Genomic DNA, 19,933 nt, shown 5'->3' with positions numbered 1-19,933 from the left:
TATAACACGAGAACAATGGTAAGAGTTGTTAAATTATAACATAAAAATATCAAATATAAACAAATATCAATTATGAACATTATCACATTATTAAATTTATATAAATAAATATACTAAATTCAATATCACAACTAATTTAGAATTCATATAATAAATCTTAAAAAAACAAGAAGCACTCAAATAATATTTGTTTTTGTATTAATTTAATTTAACACAAGTTAATACTAACTAAATAAATTTATATTTAGCTTTAAATTTTCAATCTAAAATTTAATATTGAAAATTATTGATATTGATTGGTAAATATAGCAAAAACAAAAACAAAAATATTGAAAATACACTTGTTCGTTCTCAAGATTATAGATTAAAATACCACACGTCCGCACCAAAAAATCAGCAATCAAACTCACCTACCAACATAAACATTATTCTCACATAGTTCGACAACCCAAAATTATCAAAAGAAACAAATATGATGCGAACAAGTAACGCAGACACAAGCTACACGCAAACCTGACATGGAAAAAAAGATCCAATGGAAACTATAACATGCAGAAACAGAAAAACAAGTTCAAGCTCATCGCTTCTTGGAGACACCAACAGTTTTCCCCTCCTTCCAGTAGTTTTTGTGTGCTGACCACGAACTCGGAGGCCCCAGTAGTGTCTAAGTCCTCGGTGGTTTCTGCAAAAAAGATTTACACAATGAAAAACTGAAACAAGGCACTGAGATTGAATTTCAGTAGACAACAGTACTTGTTGATAGAAAGACATGTTTAGGATCCATTTACTTGGTGCAAAGTTAAACTAGTAGTTATTGCACCAATGAAGAGAAAAAATCACTGTGATATTTTGATGTCTACACTGAAACGTAGATAAGCAATGACAATGATTTCAAGGTTATTTGATTATCCTCATAATTGATCCAGAAAACACTATTTCATGTGGCAATAAATTACATGGGGTGGATTGAACATTGTTAACTAAATTAAATTTGACTCATCAAACACCAGCTTACACTTCCATAATCTTAAGACTACAAAAAAAATGCATTCTTGCTGCTCAAAGCTTCAAACCCACACTAAAAGGTCAATCTACATTCACACAATGACTCGAACTTAAACATCACTGTTTCCAGTGAACTAAATCACATCCTATTTTATCTAACAAATCAAATGGCATGCCCTCGCAGTGATATCCGATGGTTATCTTACAATCTCACAGAATAACAAATAATAATTGATGCCTATACAATGAACAAATCCAAGGAATAACAGGGTAGAATGAACAAATTAGACAATGAAAAAAAATATACCAAGGAACTAAACTAAATGAATCATTCATCTAGAAGATAATTTTCAGTGTTTAAAAAACCAACCTTATCTTCTTCAGCCGTTCCAAGTCATCCCTTAGCTTCATGTCCAAAGCATTTGACACAACCTGGGAGTACCGGCCATCTTTGTAGTCCTTCTTCCTGTTCAGAAACCAATCTGGGATCTTGAATTGGCGTGGGTTAGCCACAACTGTCATAAGGTTCTCAAGCTCAGCAGCTGAGAGTTCACCAGCTCTACAAATAGTTTGAAGTATCAAACATCAGCACAATAGGTTTTAATAAATTGATTATTTACTTTATCTGTTGCCATGCGTGTCAACCAGACTGAACAAGACCCCCAATCCAAGAGTAGCTCAACACCATAGTTAATCAAACCACTTCAATCACCAAGAAATTGCCATTAATTTGTCTCAGACGAAGAAGAGAAAATTCAGCACAAGAATTTTCACCAAAATATGTGACAATATAGACTAATATTTTATTATACATCATGTGGAATGACAAGCAACGATACAGATCAAGTCGGGACAATAACCAGTCACCAAATATCAGTGGAACTGCATTACCATTCAGAAGAAGTAACAGCGAAATCATATAACCCCTACTCATTGCATCAAAAGTAAATCACGAGCGTACAAAAAAACTAAAAGGAGAACCTTTTGTTCATATCGACGTCGGCCTTTTTGCAAACAATGTTGGCGAACCGGCGGCCGATACCCTTGATAGACGTGAGGGCGAACATGATCTTCTGCTTCCCATCGACATTGGTGTTGAGCACACGGAGAATGTGCTGGAAATCCTCGTTCGCAACCAGCGACTACGGATCGACAGATGACAGAAAAGAGACATCAATCACTGTGTGTGGAAGAGAAGAATCGAGAGGCATACCAACCATGGCGACGTCCACGTCTAGGGTTTCTCGCCTCGCCGCTGCTGCCACAGACCTCGCACAAGCAAATGGGTCGATCAATGGAGGCGAAGGGAAGGCGGCGCGTTATAAGGCAAATGAAACAAAGCGCAAACCGAACCCTAGATGGAGATCGGACGGCTAAGGATTGACGGGTCCTTAATGGACTCTTAATGGGCCTAATGGATTTGTTCCTCCAATTCCAAAAAATCAAGGGCATTTTGACAAATTTCCCTTATTTCTTCCCCGCCAGTGCCAGGTTGCCATCTGTTTCAGAGTTATTATAATCACGAAAATTATTCAGCAAGAAAACAATAACTACCGCATTAATTGCAATCGCAATCGCCAAAAAGCTAAAGATCGCGACAGTAATGGAGGATATGGGAGAGGAAGAATGGCGTCAGGTGAGGGCGGTTTTAGCAAAGGCAAGTGCATCACAGTAACCACTCCTCCTTCTCGCCGTGCTTCTCCAGCGCACCCCACGCCCTTAAATACGCCCCCCTCTTCCCCTCCTGCTCCCCGCTCACATAGCAAGCGCAAGCACCAACACTCTCTCGGTGCTCTTGGAGTGGAGGACGAAGAGGAAAGCAGTGACCTTGGCATCGATTTCGCTGTCGGAGTGGTTCGTTTTCCCCCAATCGGAAGCGGAAAGGAGTCACCTGCTGGAACTTTAAGGTCGAAATCGAACCTAAGCGTAAAGAAGCAATTTTTTACTCCAAGTAGTTCCCTTTTCACCATCAGCGGAAAGGAATCATCTTCTTGAACTTTTACGTCAAAATCGAACTATTTTCTCGTGTTTCATAAGCAGGCTTTACTTGTTTCTCGTCGTCCAAATCGTTTTTTTTCCTTTTTTTTTTCATGTGTTTCAGGCTCTTGTTTGGTGTTGATCTAATGGAGCCCGAGGAGGCGTTCTATGGCGTGTGATCGTTTATTCACGCAATAAAAGGGCAGAGTTTGACCTTCTGTTCCAGTTCGATTTTTATTCCGAATACTGTAGACAATCTGACGCACATATCTTGTGAGTTCTATTTCACTAATCTTGTTTTTATTTGGTTCTGAAATTGTTTTGTTAATCAATAAGAAGAATCAGAAATCAGAGTCAGTCCCTCATACTTTTTGTTTTCAGATTTGAGGATTTAATATGCTGAAGAGGAGATCCAGATCAGTTGGTGGCAAGCAGGGATTGATGATGTCTGATTCCAATTCTCCTCCATCTCTCTCTGCAAGCAAGCCCGTTGCTTCCTCCCATTTGCTCCTCCGGAGCTTCTCTTCCAAGAGATTTGCAGACATCGAAGCCGCCATGAGCCCGACCTCCATACTCGAAACCAGGCCCTTTTCCTCCTCTGCGAACCTCTCGCAGCCAAAGAAGCCTCCTTTTGATGCCATCGAGCCCATTGGCCTTGGTATCGTGGATGCCCTCAACGGGGAGAAGGCCAGGGAGAACTCTCAGCGCAGAATGGTTGTGTTTGGGCCACAGTTGAAGATTCAGATTCCCACCGTGGCCTCCGTGGAGTTTCCGAATTCCCCGATCGAGTTTGGGGTTAAGAACAAGGAGTCCCAATTGGCACTCTTCTCCCCTGCCCGGATATCCGCCGGCCACGAGGTGTCTGCTGTCTCTAGGTCCATCTCCATGAGCGAGATGGAGCTCTCGGAAGACTACACGCGAGTGATTTCGCACGGGCCGAATCCGAAAACCACTCACATCTTCGACAATTGCATCCTGGAGCCCTGCAACGATGAATCCATCGCCGCCGTGAAGGAGAATTCTGCAGAGGGATTTTTGACTTCTTGCCATGCATGTAAGCAAGTTCTTGGACCAGGAACCGACATCTTTATGTATAGGTCAGTGTTCTTCAAGCTTTTACTCACTTTTTGCATAAATTGCATGATTCCTAATCGTATTTTGCAAAATATGTTCTCTTGGAAACAAATCTACTCATTGAGATTTTTCCTTCCGCCTTGTGTTTGCTCATGAACCTTGCACCATAAAGTTCTCCAATTAAACTCCAAACTAAACAAGCTGTTCTTGATTAAATTCTTTGATAAGTCAATTGATGCCACTGCTTGCTTAGTGATTGGGACATTTGATTCCTTGTCACTTCCACGCCAGGATTAGACACCATTTTTCTTGTTCATTGTAAGGTATTAGGCGATGCACTCGTTGCTATTGGGGTCCCCAATCTCTGTAGAGCTTCTTTTTGGAGAGTGACCTAGACCTATCTCTTGTTCCATCTTATCCAAACATTTTGATTCAGTGATGTATAAAATTTCTTCCTTTGTGTTTTTGCCTTGCTATTTTTCTATCATTTGGATGCAATTTGTCCTATTGTAATACTTGAGTAATGTTTCTTTCAGAGGCGATAAAGCATTCTGCAGCACCAATTGTCGGCACCACGAGATGCTTATCGACGAAGGTTTGTCCAAGAATCCATTGCTAGATTCATCGTCGATGAACTAAACGACGATTATGGTCCTGAAGAAGCTAGTTGCTGGCTGGCTGGCTGGCCGCGACAAAACTGCAAATCCTTATTTTCTGCAAACTTAAAATCTAAAATAGTCTTACTGAGAGCTGCTGGCTCATTTTTTGCATCCATTTGGGTGGGGTGTTTTTTTCTTGGTGTATTTTTGGTTTTAATGGAGGTAAATTTTTGGGAAAAAAGTGTTTGGATCATGCTGCTGTTCATGGCTTTGAGAGACTTATCAAGAGGTGATAAGTTTCAAGATTAATACTATTTTCTTTCTTTCTTTCTCTTTCTGTGTCATAATTTTCAAATTAGTATGGCTAAAATAATTAGGTATTTATGGGAAACCTGCAAAATTTTGTCGAATATAAAGAACAATAAATGGAGAGATGAATTATGAAGAGAAGATAACTTTGGGAAGAATGTTAAAAAAAAATACATTTTTGATAATTCAGGTAGCCAAGCATCATCAATAATTTGTATGATATGCGTTGCGAGAGAATCATCATGCCAATATATATAAATTTGTATTAGATTGGTAAGATTAAGACTAGATGAGTTGAATATCGAATAAGACACGTTAATTGTGCAAGAGGGACCTTATGGAAAAGGACATCTCAAATAGTTCTTGAGATGTATTGTGACATTTGAATATGGAACCTTATGGAAGGTAATTAGACAATACTCATATTAAAATGTTATAAATAAATAAATATTATCTCTCTACTTTTTTTTTTGTTAATTCATATATTCAACTTTTTAAATTGATTCATGAATATCTAATTAACTATCTCTCTACATTTGAATATGGAACCTTATGGAAGGTAATTCATATATTCAACTTCAAAATTAATTTTACAAAATTCAAATATCTGAATTATAAATAATAGGAATAATAATGATAGGCTGGAGATGCCATATCTTTTTGTCTCCATCGCCAAATTGTACAAAAGCTAATCTTCTTCTCACAAAGAAAAGGAAGCAATAAGCAATACATTACAAAAAGGAAAAGGAGGGTGGACGAGTGTTTTGGAGGAGGGGGAGCCAGGAGACAAAACAACAACAATGATTTTTTTTTTCTATCAACATTTAAATAGAATAATAAAAGAAGCTCCGGGACAATTGTGAGAAAAGTTGAGTCATTATTTTCACTTTTTAATTTATCTAAATGACGGATAGAAGATTTTTATGATATTCAATCGGTCAATTCAAATTAATTGGCACAGTCGTTCCTTAATTAATCGACGTGAAGTTGAAAACGCGGTGTCAATTAAAAAATAAAAATAAAAATATAATACAGAGAAGTGGAAGGAAGAATTAAAAAAAGCGAGAGTGACAGGCTGTCTGCCATCAGTCAGTCGGTAGTGAAGGGCCCATTTATTATTTTTTTTATTTTTATTTTTATTTTTATGGTGTAATCGCAGGGAGCAGTCAGTAGTGGACATGAAACGGGACCATCCTAAATTGATCCACCTATTTTCTTACCGTGACAAATCAAACCTGGCCCGGTCTATTTGTAGTATTGAGAATGGCTCGTGACTCTAAGCCATCCGGCATGGACCCAAGTCCATCTTGATATAAACTTAAATTCTATCAATTTTTTTAATATTGTAGATATTCGACTCAAAAATCAATTTCTAAAATAATCATCTAATTCAAATGTTCATTTTTATTCTTCTAAATATTTGACTATTACAACGCCGTAATTTATAAAGAAATGAATCATGTCAATTGAGCCCGGCCTGATTTATGAATTGGGCCGGATCACTTCGTGCTTGTGCTAGGTTAATTTAAAATTAACTTTGGTCGTGCCCAACTCAATGCAGCTTAAGCTAAGCGAGACGAGATCATGGTCTAATAAAGCAAACTAGACATGACCCAAGTCTAAGCCGAGTTGAGCGAGCACCGAACCGGATCTCGGAGGGGCACGACCCGGCGGCAGCAGCAAATAATGTCTGCCCACGTTGCCCTTTTGCGGCTGCTTTATCACGCTCGTTGAACTTGCAGTGGCGTACGCGCAAGACAAACGGCGTGGAAAAAAATTGCTCCATGAATGCGAAAATGGTCGATGCTTCATCACTCACCGCGTCGTTGGACTGTTCCAAGCAGTGATCGCAATCGCATCTCCCGCAAATCCACCGAACTCGCCTTCCAAATCCTTCGGCATTTCCTCGACGACTCTATCCTCCACTGTTTTTTTTTTAATTCTTTTTGTCTCTTTCGCCCTCTTTCTTTCTTTCTTTTTTTTTTTTTTTTTTTTTTTGTCTTTTGTTTGGAAGACGAGCAGCAGAGAGACGGGATGAATCTGGATGGGAGGAGCAGTTGGATCTGGAAGAACAGCTGCTGGATGATTAGCTTTGGGGGGGAGTGCGGTTTTTGCTCATGGTATGATCATATAAGCTTGCGTTTATTGATTGAGTGGTTTGAGCTTGCGTTTTTCTTCCCCCCTCTTTTCGGTCGGTTTTTTTTTTCGATCGATTTGTATTCGAGGGTTTTTGGTTTTCTCTGATGCTGACGTCCTTTTATCTTTTGAAGAAAAAAGGAATGCTACTTCTCCTCCTCTGTGATCCCTAGATCTCCAGTCTCGCACGAGCATTTTTGGTGTTTCCAACAGCTGATTATCTTTCCTCGATTTCTGGGACCTTTGATTTGCGTACTTATTATTTTTTTTTGCAAAAAAAAAAATTGCAAGTTTTTTTCTCGATTAGTTCCATGATTAAGTGTTTACAAAGTTGCAGAGCAAAATCAAGTAGACTATTTAACTTCGTTACATAATCTTAAAGGTTGGAAAGTAATTTATTTGTGTAAAAATATTTCTCGAGACGAATTTTACAGGAAGATAGATTATATTTTTGTTCATTTGGCTGTGATGATTGCCAAATCAGTCCAAGGGCACCAAACAATGGAAAGCGAAAAAAAAAACTTTTCTATCAAACATTTTATATGAAACAAACAAATGGTGTTCATTATTTGTTGCCGAAAACTAGTGTGTTATATTGCCCAAGAAGATTGGTTGCTACCTCTGAATTTCAAGGTTAGAGAATAAATCATTTTCTTTTATCTATGATTGATGTCTTTTACGTTACTGATCTGTGCATTTACTTTTATGGTTGGTGTTGATGGATGAATGTGTTGGTTTTAAGTATCAACTCAATCTCAACTTTGTCTCAATCTCTCGCAACTGTTACTATTTTATTACTCCCCAGTCAGACTGTTTTCTATTATGTTTTACTCAGGTGGTTCTATAAGCCATGAAGTTGAAAGAGCATGTGCTTACTTCATCAAAATGTTGTATGATCGACTTGTGTCGATGAAACTGATCTTCTTCGGAGTTGGAAATCTTTTGAAGACGTGAACATTTGTGAGATTGAAGAAGATAGGGTAAGATAATAGTTGCCTTGGTGACTGTCATCATGGCAACATTGGCAGATACTGAATCCAGACGCCTGTATTCATGGTGGTGGAATAGCCATATCATCCCCAAGCACTCCAAATGGCTGCAGGATAATCTTGCAGGTAAGATTCTTGATTATCTTCTTTGTCTTGGTTGAGTGAAAATTGATGCATTTTATACGTTATTGAATCGAGCTATATTTATTGATAGTCAAGTTTTCATTGATAATCGAGCTTTGTATAATGATAAATTTCCAAAATTGTTGGAGCATGATTTGATTCAGGAATATTTAAGAGCCCGTTAAATGTAGTACATGATAGAATATCTTCTAGTAGTCTGGGATCTTGAGTGAAGACAAGAAACAAGGTAGGGAGGGTGGAGTCCGTGGTAGCAATGAACAAGGAAGGAAATATGGGTGGGGTGTTGGTGAACAAAGGGAGAGGATAGATCAATTGATCTGGTGTTAGGGTTGGGACTCGGGCGGCACCATCATTTGGGATGGATGAGTGAGAGAAGGAGACCAGGAATGGAGTCAAGAAGGGCAAATCTGCAACAAAGAAGAATGAGTTTCATTTGCTACAGTGGATCTAGTGTGTGGTCTTCTCGCTCAGTGAGAAAGGAGGTCACTACAGGCACTAATCTTGGAAAAGACTGTTGAACAAGAGGGGATGAAAGGGGATTGACATATGGAGATGGCCATAGAACGGTTGCCTCTCCACTTAAACTACAGGTATGGTTGTTGTGCTTCCTGGGCAATGTGGTCGGGGTGCCCCTGAATTGTAGAACAATGAATTGATCGGGTAGAATATACAAAGACCAAACAAGAACTGCAAATTTTGCAAACACCAGCACGAATTAAAAGACTGTTATCCATATATTTGCATAAGGAAGTGAGTGTGAGGGTAACTATTCCTACTAGATTATATTACAAAATGGATATTGAATTATTATCCTTCTTAAAATTCAGTAATAGAAAAAATAGTTTGCCAAGAAGATCATTTGAGTTTTTGTGTCCTTTTCAGATTCATTAATGATGAACACCATTTACACTTACCTGTGCAGATATAGATGACAAGATCAAAACCATGATCATGCTTATAGAAGAAGATGCTGATTCATTTGCGAAAAAAGCAGAAATGTATTTCAAGAAACGTCCTGAGCTTATGAAACTGGTTGAAGAATTGTATCGCGCCTACCGTGCATTGGCAGAACGATATGACGATGCGACTGGGGCACTTCGTCAGGCTCACCGAACTATAGCCGAAGCATTCCCTAACCAAATTCCATTTGACTTGTTTGATGAGTGTCTATCCCTGTATGCAGACACAAATATTCCTGAAATGACTCGAGGAAATTTGAATTCACATGATGTGGACAATGATCCTTTTGGATTGTCATTGCATCATGCCACAACTTTTACAGAGAGTGGGGAAAACAAAGTTTCGGAGTACAAATTACTTCAGAAAGAAATAATGAGGCTGTCAAATGAAAACCAGGAGCTGAAGAAGCAAATTAGTTTAGAATCAGCTCGTGCTGATAAAAATGAAGGTGAAGTTCAGTGCCTAAAAGAGACCTACTCCAAGCTAAAATCTGAGAAAGATGAATCACTTACTCGATATCTGGAATCCATGAAGAGAGTATCTGATTTGGAAGATGAAATATCTCGCACCAAAGCTGACCTTAAGAAACTTAATGATGAGATGATCTTGGGAACTGCAAGTTTAAATGGCGCTGAGGAACAGAGGCTTGCTTTGGAGAAGGCTAATCGATCGTTACATTCAGAAGCTGACATCCTAAAGAAGAAAATAGAGCATCAACAGGAGGAGCTTAACCAAAAGGGTATGGAGCTGAAAATCCTGAATACCTCCTTACAAGATACAGATCAAAGAAAAGTGGAGGCTGAGATTGCTTGCCAATCAATTAAAAGGAAGCATATTGATACCACTGAAGCAATGAGGCATCTTGAACTGGAGCTCGAAATGGAAGTTAAGAAACTCAAGGATATGGGCGAAGAACTTAAGAAGATCAGTGAGGAGAATGTCAGACTGTGTGAAGAGCAGTTTTCGTCTTCTCTTAAAATAATGTGTCTGGAGGATGAAATAACATTCTTGATGGATTTGAAAAGGAAACTTGAAGATGAAACTGATCTTCATATCGATGAAAAGGAAGCTCTTCAGATACAACTTGATGGTCTTAGACAAGAAAGAGATGATTTGGTAGATAAGTGTCATGCACTTACAGATGAACTTCAAGTGGTTAGTTTAAATGTAGAATCCCTTCAGACATTGATAAAGGATTTGAAGGATGCAAACCTTAAACTGAGGGACACAATCATGGAAAATGAGGATAAAATAAATCTTTACTTGCTTAATCTAAACAATATGCAAACAATGTCCAAGAAGATTCAAGTACTGGAAGGTACACTTTTGGATGCAAATGGCGAATTGGAGAGATTAAGAACGAAGGTAAACAAATTAGAAGATGCCTCTGCTCATCTGCGAGGTAGGATATCTATCCATCTTGCTGAAAAGGCATCAATTTTGTCACACTTGGAGGCTGCACATCAGAAAATCGAGAAGCTTTCAAAGAAAAATGCATTCTTAGAGATCTCTCTATCTGATACGAATGTTGAACTTGAGGATTTGAGAAGAAAGTTGAGGGTTGTAAAAGAATCCTGCAAGACTCTTGATGATGAGAAATCATGTCTTCTTTTTGAGAAGAGTACTCTCATAACACAGGTAAACATATCTTCAGGAAGCTGATTAAGGTATCTAAACATACTAATCCTTTTTCCCACTCCTATTCTGGAATTATTTCTTGATTGATTTTGTGGCTATGCCAACTGCAGTTTAATATCAAAATTTGTTTGCATCATGTAGAAACATGTACAGAAATTAGTGTAATAAATATGAAAAATGGTAAGATTGATGTGGGATTACTGAAAAATTAGGTGAAGCTCAAAGGCACTTAAACAAATTCAATAGTTAAGCAAGTTGATCAATTAGAATTGATGGTGTGAGAAACAGAGACCAAAGAAAACCCTATTTAATGTTACTCAAATTAATTTAAGAGATTTGGATTCTTAACACATGAAAAAAATAGCTTAATAGTTGAGTATAATTGGTGATATAGTCTTGTATGAACTTAAATGAGGGATAAGATCCATAAAACCGATTACAGATAGTTGAGACTAATACAACTTGTTGCCACTATTTTCACTGTATCAGCTGGAAAGCTTTAAACAGAATCTACAGAGCTTGAAAGGCCGATATTCTGAGATGGAGAAAAATGGCTCTAACCTAAAAAGGGAAAGGATTCAATCCTTCAATAAATTTCAAAACTGCAAGAGTTATTAATCATGGAAGAAAATGAACACAATACCAATCTTAAGTCTAGCAAAATTCAGCAGAGTGTATTAGAAAATCAGGTTTCACTCCTCCATGAACAAGCTCGGGGATGGGAGGAGCATTTCCAAGTGGAACAACACCAAATTGTAAGTGCTCAGATTGAAATTTTCATATTGCAGAGATGTTTATGTGACATGAGAAAGGAGAACTCCAATTTATCATGTGCATCTCAAAAACAGGAAGATGACTTGATGTGCAGAGAAGCTTATCTCAAAGCTTGAGCAGGAATGCTCGACACTGGAGAGAAAGATAACATCTTTAACAGAGCATAACAGGAAAGTAAGGGACTGGATACATGTGATAATAAGATCACTGAAGATGGATCTGGAGCATGCTGGTTTAGACGATAGCTAAGATGAATTAGTTTTACAGCTTATTTTGCATGAATTGAAGCAAATGCAACAGACTATTTCAGAGGTCCAGGATGAAAAGCCGCAATTGTTTCTGGAGAAATCCATTGACATCAACCTTCTACAGCAGTTAGGAAAGTATGCATCAGATATGAGAGAAGAAAAGACTCCTTGAGAGAGAATCTGAGGTAAGAGCAGGAAATTTTACCCATATAAAATACAAGAATGATGAAATCCTTGAGATGAACGAACTTTTGAAGAAGGAGATGCAGACAAGCAACCAACGAGAGGAAGCATTGAAAGTTGAAGTGGATTTGCTATTCAGACAGCTTACTTGTCTACAAGAATCTCACAGCATTACAAGCTAATTCCTTTAAGGTACTGGAGGAAAATAATTCTCTTTTCAGGAAGCTACATAAGTTGATAGATGATGATAGCAAACTGGAAGAGGAGAACAATGTTCTTATTGGAGTTTATCACTCTGGACTGCCTTTCTGTGGTGTGCAAGAGTCTAATCTCTGAGAGAGATTCAGCAATCAATCTATTGAGTACTGAAAACCACAATCTCCGCTTCATCAACAGAGAGCTTGAAGCGGAGAACAAGATTGTCACTTTAAGATTGTTAAATTCTCTGAAATTTGTTAAACTTTAGTCAGCTCACTCTCATCTGAACGGAGTCAAGCAAATTTGAGTGCGAATTGATTAATTCTGTGCCTCTCACGAGGAAAAAAGGGCAAACAGACCTTATGGCTAGAATATATTTTTCTAATTCATATTTCATTTGAGGGAAAGAAAGAAAACGAGTTTCGCTTCTCGTTTTTTTTCCTTGAAAAATTTAAAAATTAAAACTAATTGATTAAAAAATTATAAGAAAATTAAATTGAAAATCAACAGAAAAATTTAGACATGTTTTCCTCAAAGATACTATTTAGTTGGACTTACAAAATGATTAATAAATACAACAACAATAATAATATAACTTAAATATATAAACAAATTAACCTATTTACTAAGTAAATTAATTATTTTTTAAAGCTTAATATATATAATTATATTTGGCCCTTTACCCATCTTTTATGTTAATTTAAATCATTTCAAGTTTAAGTGTAAATTATTTTGATCGTGTTTGATATTTTATATACTTAATATATGTTCTAGTAAACTATCAGCATGCGATAAAATACACACAAATTTGATGTTAGGCTCAAATTGTAAGATGCAAAGAGAAATAAGGTTTGAAACTATTATTGCAATCTAGTGTCATACACAATAATTTTGATGAACCATTCATCAGATCATTAGTACCGTTGTTGAATCTTCGCCGCCATGGCAAAGTTCAAGGGATCACACATGCTTAGCTAATGCCACCCATGAAGGTCCTCGGATCAGGGCAGGTCCCACTGAACTGAGCTTGGGAAAAATCAAAACCAGGGTTCTGCAAATTGAAAATAAATCAATACAAAAAAAAAGAAAGATATTAAGGATTGAATTTCTTTCCATGATATTTATACTTTTAACTCAGAGTGATATTGATGAATGGAGTAAATACTTCACTAAGGTGTTCTGCATTTTTAGTTTATCCACTAGCCTACACAATATGTTTTACCAGGAGTCAAGATCATAGTAAATATACATATAGAAACCCACAACAATTTTTATAGGATTACCAAAATATGCTGTGAAAATTCATAACCATTTCCAACATAAATAAGCAACAAAACAAGGCTTTTACCTCTTCCTGAAACCTCTGCAGCATAAGGCGCTTCTGTTCCAGATCCGCTGCATATGGATCCAGCAAACCTTGACCAAGTATGGGAGATGACCAAGTTTTTCCTTTGTCCCTTTTCTGTAATGTCACGTGCATGACTTCGTCCTCTATTTTTTTTTGAAGGCAACAAAATCGACTAATTAATTTTCAAAGCGAATGCAGACATTTAAAGAAGAAGATGGTCGAAAACACAGGATATATATCACCAATTAATCCCATAACCGTAATTCAGAGCTTGCTGCTGTATCTAAAAATATTTTTTGGAGCTTTTTTACGCCTCAAGCCATCACTAATATGCATTGCTTAGCTCAACCAATACCAACAGTCTAAATTCAAAACCAACTTATGGAAAGCACATAATTATGAATTATCCAAGCGGAAGAGACAAGAATAAACCTTTCCCAGAATTGCTGCTATACAGATTCAAACCCAACCTTTGGCTTGACTGAAAGCCCTCCAAATTGACTAGCTTACCACTAGGCCAAACAACATTTGGTTGTTGTCTCTCTCTTGTTCAAAAATAAATGGCACAAAGATTTGTTCAAAACCATTTGACTTTGTGTAATAAGGATAGCATGGCAATATATTGAGGTGTACATGCAAGTATTGAGGAAGAAATCTCTTAAACTAGGCTTCCTCTGTTCAGGGAGGATATTTTGCATTGATGGATCACTTTCAACCTGAATCTCATGGTTAGCATCTGAAATATCCATTTTGTACATCAGAATATAAGATTGTCACCTTTCGGTATATTTATAAATTATGTGGGAGTTCATTAATGTAGATAACTTTTGTCTCCTACAACAAAAGTGTAGCTTGTGCTGAATTATTTCAACACTTGAGCTCCTTCAGACGAAATAAAAGTGTTGCTTGTGCCAAATTATTTCAACATTTGAAATCCTGATGTCCACCCCCTTCAATAAACACACAATAATATTCCAAACACGATCCCCACTTTCTCATAGTCTGTTGATCTCATCCTAGTACTACTTAGCTAGAGAATGACAATCTTATTCTCTAGCTACTATTAAACATCAATAATCTTAAAAACATCTTCCAGATATTTATATTTGCAGGATCATGCCCAACCAAACAAATCTGTTAAGAGGTCAAGTTGTGAGATCTACCTGTCCACAATCCAAAGAAGCAAATCTCACCAACAGCACAGACATGTGAGAATCCTCAAACATTAGAACAAGCTGAGACTCGCAAGTTAAAAGAGAATGGTTAGACTTCTTTTGATTGTGCCCTGGTTATATATGTATCAATTGAACTTTAGCTCCACAATGTCATAACTAATGATGTTTTTATTATTCTAAATACCATCAGGCTAACACATCGCACAATCTAAATACCATTTGTTCCTATTCTAGTGATTTCTAGTTCACGCATGTTTGAATCCATGCATTGTGTTACTTAATAATGTCCAACAAATCAACTTCAAATTACCCTAGAATATTAATAATCATTACGAAAAGTGGAAGTGGTGATAAAAAGAACCTCGCAGAAAAGAATATCGAGATTGAAGAAGAACATGGATGTATTACCAAGAGTCCAGAAAGACGAGTCAGTCTTCACAGGGCAGGCGAGATCGTGCTGGAAAACAACCAGTTCATTGAGCAAAAAAAGTGTAGAAACAACGATCAATCTCATACAAATAAGATAAAATGCATACATTGAGATAAGGAGGATTCCCCTTGATCCCCACTTCGACGTGTTCGGACTGGATCTTGCAGTAAAAAAGCTTCTTGGGAACGTTCGGAGGGAGGACGATGTACATGTTGACCTCGTCTAGGGTTTGATCCCATTCGAAAACCTTCTGCTCTAAAGGATCAAAATCAACACCAGATGAGAAAGGCATTCGGAATCAATGGAAAAACCGGGCAAGTACACAAGTACTCCGAGGAGAAAATCTAGGTTTCACCTCCATTGAAGAAGCTGTGGCGCTTCTCCGGTGCCAATTTCTCCGCCATAAGTTGTGCTCCCACGACCCCTTTGGTGGATGGCGAAATCTCGCTGCGCGGCTGCACTGACGGAGTCCTCCGCCGGAGACCGTTCGATAGCTCTCCAGCAAACACGGTAGGAGGACGACGCCGGAGTCATGTGGACCGGACGAGAAGACGGAGAAGAGGAAAAGAGAAGGAAAGACCTCTCTAGAAGGCGGAAGGGATTCGTTAGGGCTGTAAGAAATTTAATATTCGATTAGATTAAAAAAATTGATTTCCTATTTAACAACATAAATAAATAAATAATTCGAAAAGATAATTTTTTATTGAATAAAAAATTGTCTTTATTTTTATTCAAAAATAAAAATGTGGATATAAATTTTATTTGCCTTTCATTGCTAAATCTAGCACTATTTATAGATATCTTTATTTTTAATTATGCAAGAAATTAAGTACATTATCAACTAAAATATTGCACGTTTTTTATATTTTAATTAAATAAAATATAAACTTTGCTCATTAGAGATTAATTCTTTTACTACATAAATACCGTGTTAATATTTTAATCAATTTACTTTTTATAAAAATGCCATTTATATTATTAAATAGAAAATATGTGCATATAAAACATCAAAAAACTATAATAGATTAGTTATTATTACATTTTATTTGTTAGATCAAGTTTTAACTAACTCATGCAATTTTGGTTCTACACACTACTCTTGTGCACTAAATAACAAAGAAATTTATGACCAAGACTAAAGATCTTACATTTAACATCCATGAATCGAATTGAGCATGAAGATCCCTTTCATTCTAGTTGTTTTTTCCTCAACAATACCAAATCTCTAAGGGATAGAGATTACAGCAAATAAAAACAAGAGTTTAAAGATATTGTTTGATTGAATCACTTATTTAGATAAAATAGATAAATTTCTATCTATACAAAATAGAAGAAAATAACATTCAATAATTAAGAGAGAAAAAAACACATCATCTACTTGATGGCACAAATATCTTGCATAATGTAGTGTTTAGTTATGATCATCATGCTTTAGAAAACTAATAAAAAATAATACATATTCATAAAAAAAATTTAGTTGCATAATTTAGTGTTTAATTATGATCATCATCTACTTGGTAACACATCATCTACTTGAGGTTTATCTCAGATCAAACAATTCAATAAAAAAATTTGTATTCATAAAAAATATCATATTTATCCAGTCAAATCAGAACCATTTTTTATTTTTGGGCCAATATTAAAATTTATCTTTAAAAAATAATAAATTAAAATAAGACATACAAATTTAATTTGAAGTGAGCAAAAATTCGATTAAACTGAATCAATCGACTGAACTGACCGAATTTAAAAATTCGATTCAGTTATTTTAAAATTTTAATTGGTTTTTTAAAAAAAATTGATTAATTCGGTTCAATTTCGGTTTTAAAATTTCTTATTCGGTTAAACCGAATAAATCAAATTAAATAAAATAAAAAATAATTTCTAAATTTCTAAATAAGTAAACTTATAAATTATTTCGGTTGAAAACTGAATTAATCGATATTTTATCGGTTCGATTTGTTCAATTTTTATTTAAAAATTTGGTCGATTTGGTTAGTTCAAAAAATTTGATTCGGTTCAATTTTGATTAATTCAGTTCAGTTCAATTCGATTTTAACTGAATACTCAGCCCTAAATTCAATGCAACCCATAATGTTTTTACTATGCACTCATGATTTTAATGATTTTCATCTAATCTAATTACAAATCATCTTACCATAGAAATAGTCCTCCAATTTTATCTTCATCCCAAAAATATGTGATTTTCTAATTTAATCATGGCAACCTCGAATCCTCCTCCCCTTTACAATAATGAGAGGGAAATCATCATGATTTGAATGATTTTCATATAATATAATTATAAATCATCTTACGGTAAATATAAATTAAAATAAGATACACAAATTCAATGCAACACATAATGTCTTTACTATTCATTAATGCATTTGAATGATTTTCATCTAATATAATTACAAATCATCTTAATTATGATAAAAATAGTCCTCCTCCAATTTTATCTTTATTTCACAAATATATGATTTTCTAATTTAATCATAGCAACCTCCAATCCTCCTCCCTTTATAATAATGAGGGGGAAATCTTATACTTAGCTTGTCTAAAGATAAAAAATGATGAAATTTATTTTTCAAAAAAAAGATCTTGACAGTCATACTAGTAGGGGTGAGCAAAAATTCGGTTAAACCGAATAAATCGATCGAACTGACCGAATTAAAAAATTCAGTTCGATTATTTCAGAATTTTAGTTATTTTTCTAAAAAAATTGATTAATTCGGTTCGATTTCGGTTTTAAAATTCTTTATTCGATTAAACCGAATTAATCAAACTAGAAAAATAATTTATAATTTTCAAGTAAATAAATTTATAAATCTCTAATTAATTAGTAAAATTTTTATAATATTTAAAAAATTCAGTTAATTCGATCAAAAATTGAATTAACCGATAAAATATCGGTTCGGTTTGTTCAGTTTTTATTGAAAAATTTGATAGGTTTGGTTGGTTCGAAAAAAATCAGTTTATTCGATTTTCGATTAATTCGGTTCGATTTTAACTGGATACTTAACCCTACACACTAGCACCGTTCACATAAACTTTTATTTTGAGTACAACATATGCGATAATGTCTTTAAAACGAAAGTTAAGAAAGAGATGCAGAGAAAAATAAATAAATTATAAATATATTTTTTATTCAGTTTTTAAGTTTCAATTAATACTCATTTACTTTCTTATGTAACTATTTTTTTTTACTTTCAATTGCAGTATGGAATCATTGATCTACACTCTTCTCGTGAGGATATACTTATCATCTTTCATCTCGTTAGATTATTAGATATATTAGAAAGAACTATATAAAATAATTAACAAGCTTAATTAATTAGCTAGCTATGAATAGTCTATTATTAGTAAGTAGTGTTGTGTGTACGGTAAATTTTAATTTACAGCAAAGAATAGTTTATTATTGATAAGCAGTATTGTGTGTATGATAAATTTTAATTTACAAAGTTTGTTATTGGTAAGTATTGTTGTGTCTAAGTTAAATTTTAATTTACAACAAAGAATAGTTTGTTATTGATAAGTAATGTTATGTCTATGGTAAATTTTAACTTGCAGCAAACAAATGTATGAATTCAGATGATTTTAATTTGCAGCAAGTAAAAACAAGAGTTTGAATATATTGTTTGATTGAATCACTGATTTGGGTAAAATAGATAAATCTCTATCTATACAAAATAGGAGAAAATAACATTCAGTAATTAAGAAAAAAAAAACAGATCATCTACTTGGTGGCACAAACATCTTGCATAATGTAGTATTTAGTTATGATCATCATGCTTCAAGAAACTAATAAAAAATAATACATGTTCATAAAAAAATTTAGTTGCATAATTTAGTGTTTAGTTATGATCATCATCTACTTAGTAATACATCATCTACTTGAGGTTTATCTCAGATCAAACAATTCAACAAAAAAAATTTAGATTTATAAAAAATATCATATTTATCCAATCAACTCAGAACCATTTGTTTTATTTTTGGGCCTATATTAAAATTTATCTTTAAAAAATAATAAATTAAAATAAGACATACAAATGTAATTAGAAGTGAGTAAAAATTCAGTTAAATCAAATAAACCGACCGAATTTAAAAATTTGATTCGGTTATTTCAAAATTTTGATTATTTTTTCTAGAAAAATACATTAATTCGGTTCGATTTCAATTTAAAATTTTTTATTCGATAAAACCGAATAAATTAAATTAAATAAAATAAAAAATAATTTCTAAATTTCTAAATAAATAAACTTATAAATCTTTAATTAATTGGTAAATTTTTTATAATATTTAAAAAATTTGGTTATTTCGGTTAATTCGATCGAAAACCAAATTAATCGATATTTTATTGATTCGATTTGTTCTATTTTTATTTGAAAATTTGGTCGGTTTGGTTAGTTCAAAAAAATTTGGTTCGATTCGATTCAGTTCGGTTCGATTTTAACCGAATACTCAACCTTAAATTCAATGCAACACATAATGTCTTTACTATGCACTCATGATTTGAATGATTTTTATCTATTCTAATTACAAATCATCTTAGGATAAAAATAGTTTTCCGATTTTATCTTCATCCCACAAATATGTGATTTTCTAATTTAATCATGACAACCTCTAATCCTCCTCCCCTTTACAATAATGAGAGGGAAATCCTCATGATTTGAATGATTTTCATCTAATATAATTATAAATCATCTTATGATAAATATAAATTAACATAAGATACACAAATTCAAT

The 19,933-nt window shown here is 34.8% G+C and overlaps 2 protein-coding genes and 2 pseudogenes across 3 annotated transcripts; 2 read left to right on the top strand and 2 right to left on the bottom strand.

Annotated features, from left to right (window-relative positions):
- Positions 1–393: 393 nt before the first annotated feature.
- Positions 394–2,289, bottom strand: LOC141840537 (small ribosomal subunit protein uS13z/uS13y/uS13x-like; annotated as a pseudogene).
- Positions 2,290–2,652: 363 nt separating this feature from the next.
- Positions 2,653–4,986, top strand: LOC141839798 (FCS-Like Zinc finger 8-like). 2 transcript variants are annotated; one of them, XM_074727628.1, is made up of 4 exons: positions 2,653–2,912; positions 3,107–3,255; positions 3,364–4,079; positions 4,593–4,986. In XM_074727628.1, exons 3-4 carry the CDS (start codon positions 3,379–3,381, stop codon positions 4,693–4,695), a joined length of 804 nt encoding a protein of 267 aa, XP_074583729.1. In that variant the 5' UTR covers positions 2,653–2,912; positions 3,107–3,255; positions 3,364–3,378; the 3' UTR covers positions 4,696–4,986. The 2 variants fall into 2 exon arrangements, with proteins under 2 accessions (XP_074583729.1, XP_074583728.1); XM_074727627.1 differs by having other exon boundaries at positions 2,653–3,255.
- A 1,764-nt stretch (positions 4,987–6,750) lies between these two features.
- On the top strand, positions 6,751–12,565 carry LOC141837732 (protein NETWORKED 1A-like; annotated as a pseudogene).
- Positions 12,566–13,059: 494 nt separating this feature from the next.
- LOC141840982 (uncharacterized) lies at positions 13,060–15,777 on the bottom strand. Its single transcript, XM_074729097.1, has 5 exons — positions 15,543–15,777; positions 15,294–15,442; positions 15,166–15,214; positions 13,583–13,725; positions 13,060–13,285 (listed from the first exon to the last, which is right to left on the bottom strand). The coding sequence occupies exons 1-5, from the start codon at positions 15,589–15,591 to the stop codon at positions 13,205–13,207; spliced, it is 471 nt and encodes a 156-aa protein (XP_074585198.1). The 5' UTR covers positions 15,592–15,777; the 3' UTR covers positions 13,060–13,204.
- Positions 15,778–19,933: the final 4,156 nt, after the last annotated feature.

Source organism: Curcuma longa, chromosome 11, assembly GCF_044706935.1.
Source record: "Curcuma longa cultivar G26 ecotype Majalengka, Jawa Barat chromosome 11, ITB_CL_G26_1.1, whole genome shotgun sequence".
Lineage (NCBI taxonomy): Eukaryota > Viridiplantae > Streptophyta > Magnoliopsida > Zingiberales > Zingiberaceae > Curcuma > Curcuma longa.
The sequence above is the reverse complement of the archived record's forward strand: the minus strand, read 5'-3'. Positions and strand labels throughout refer to the sequence as shown.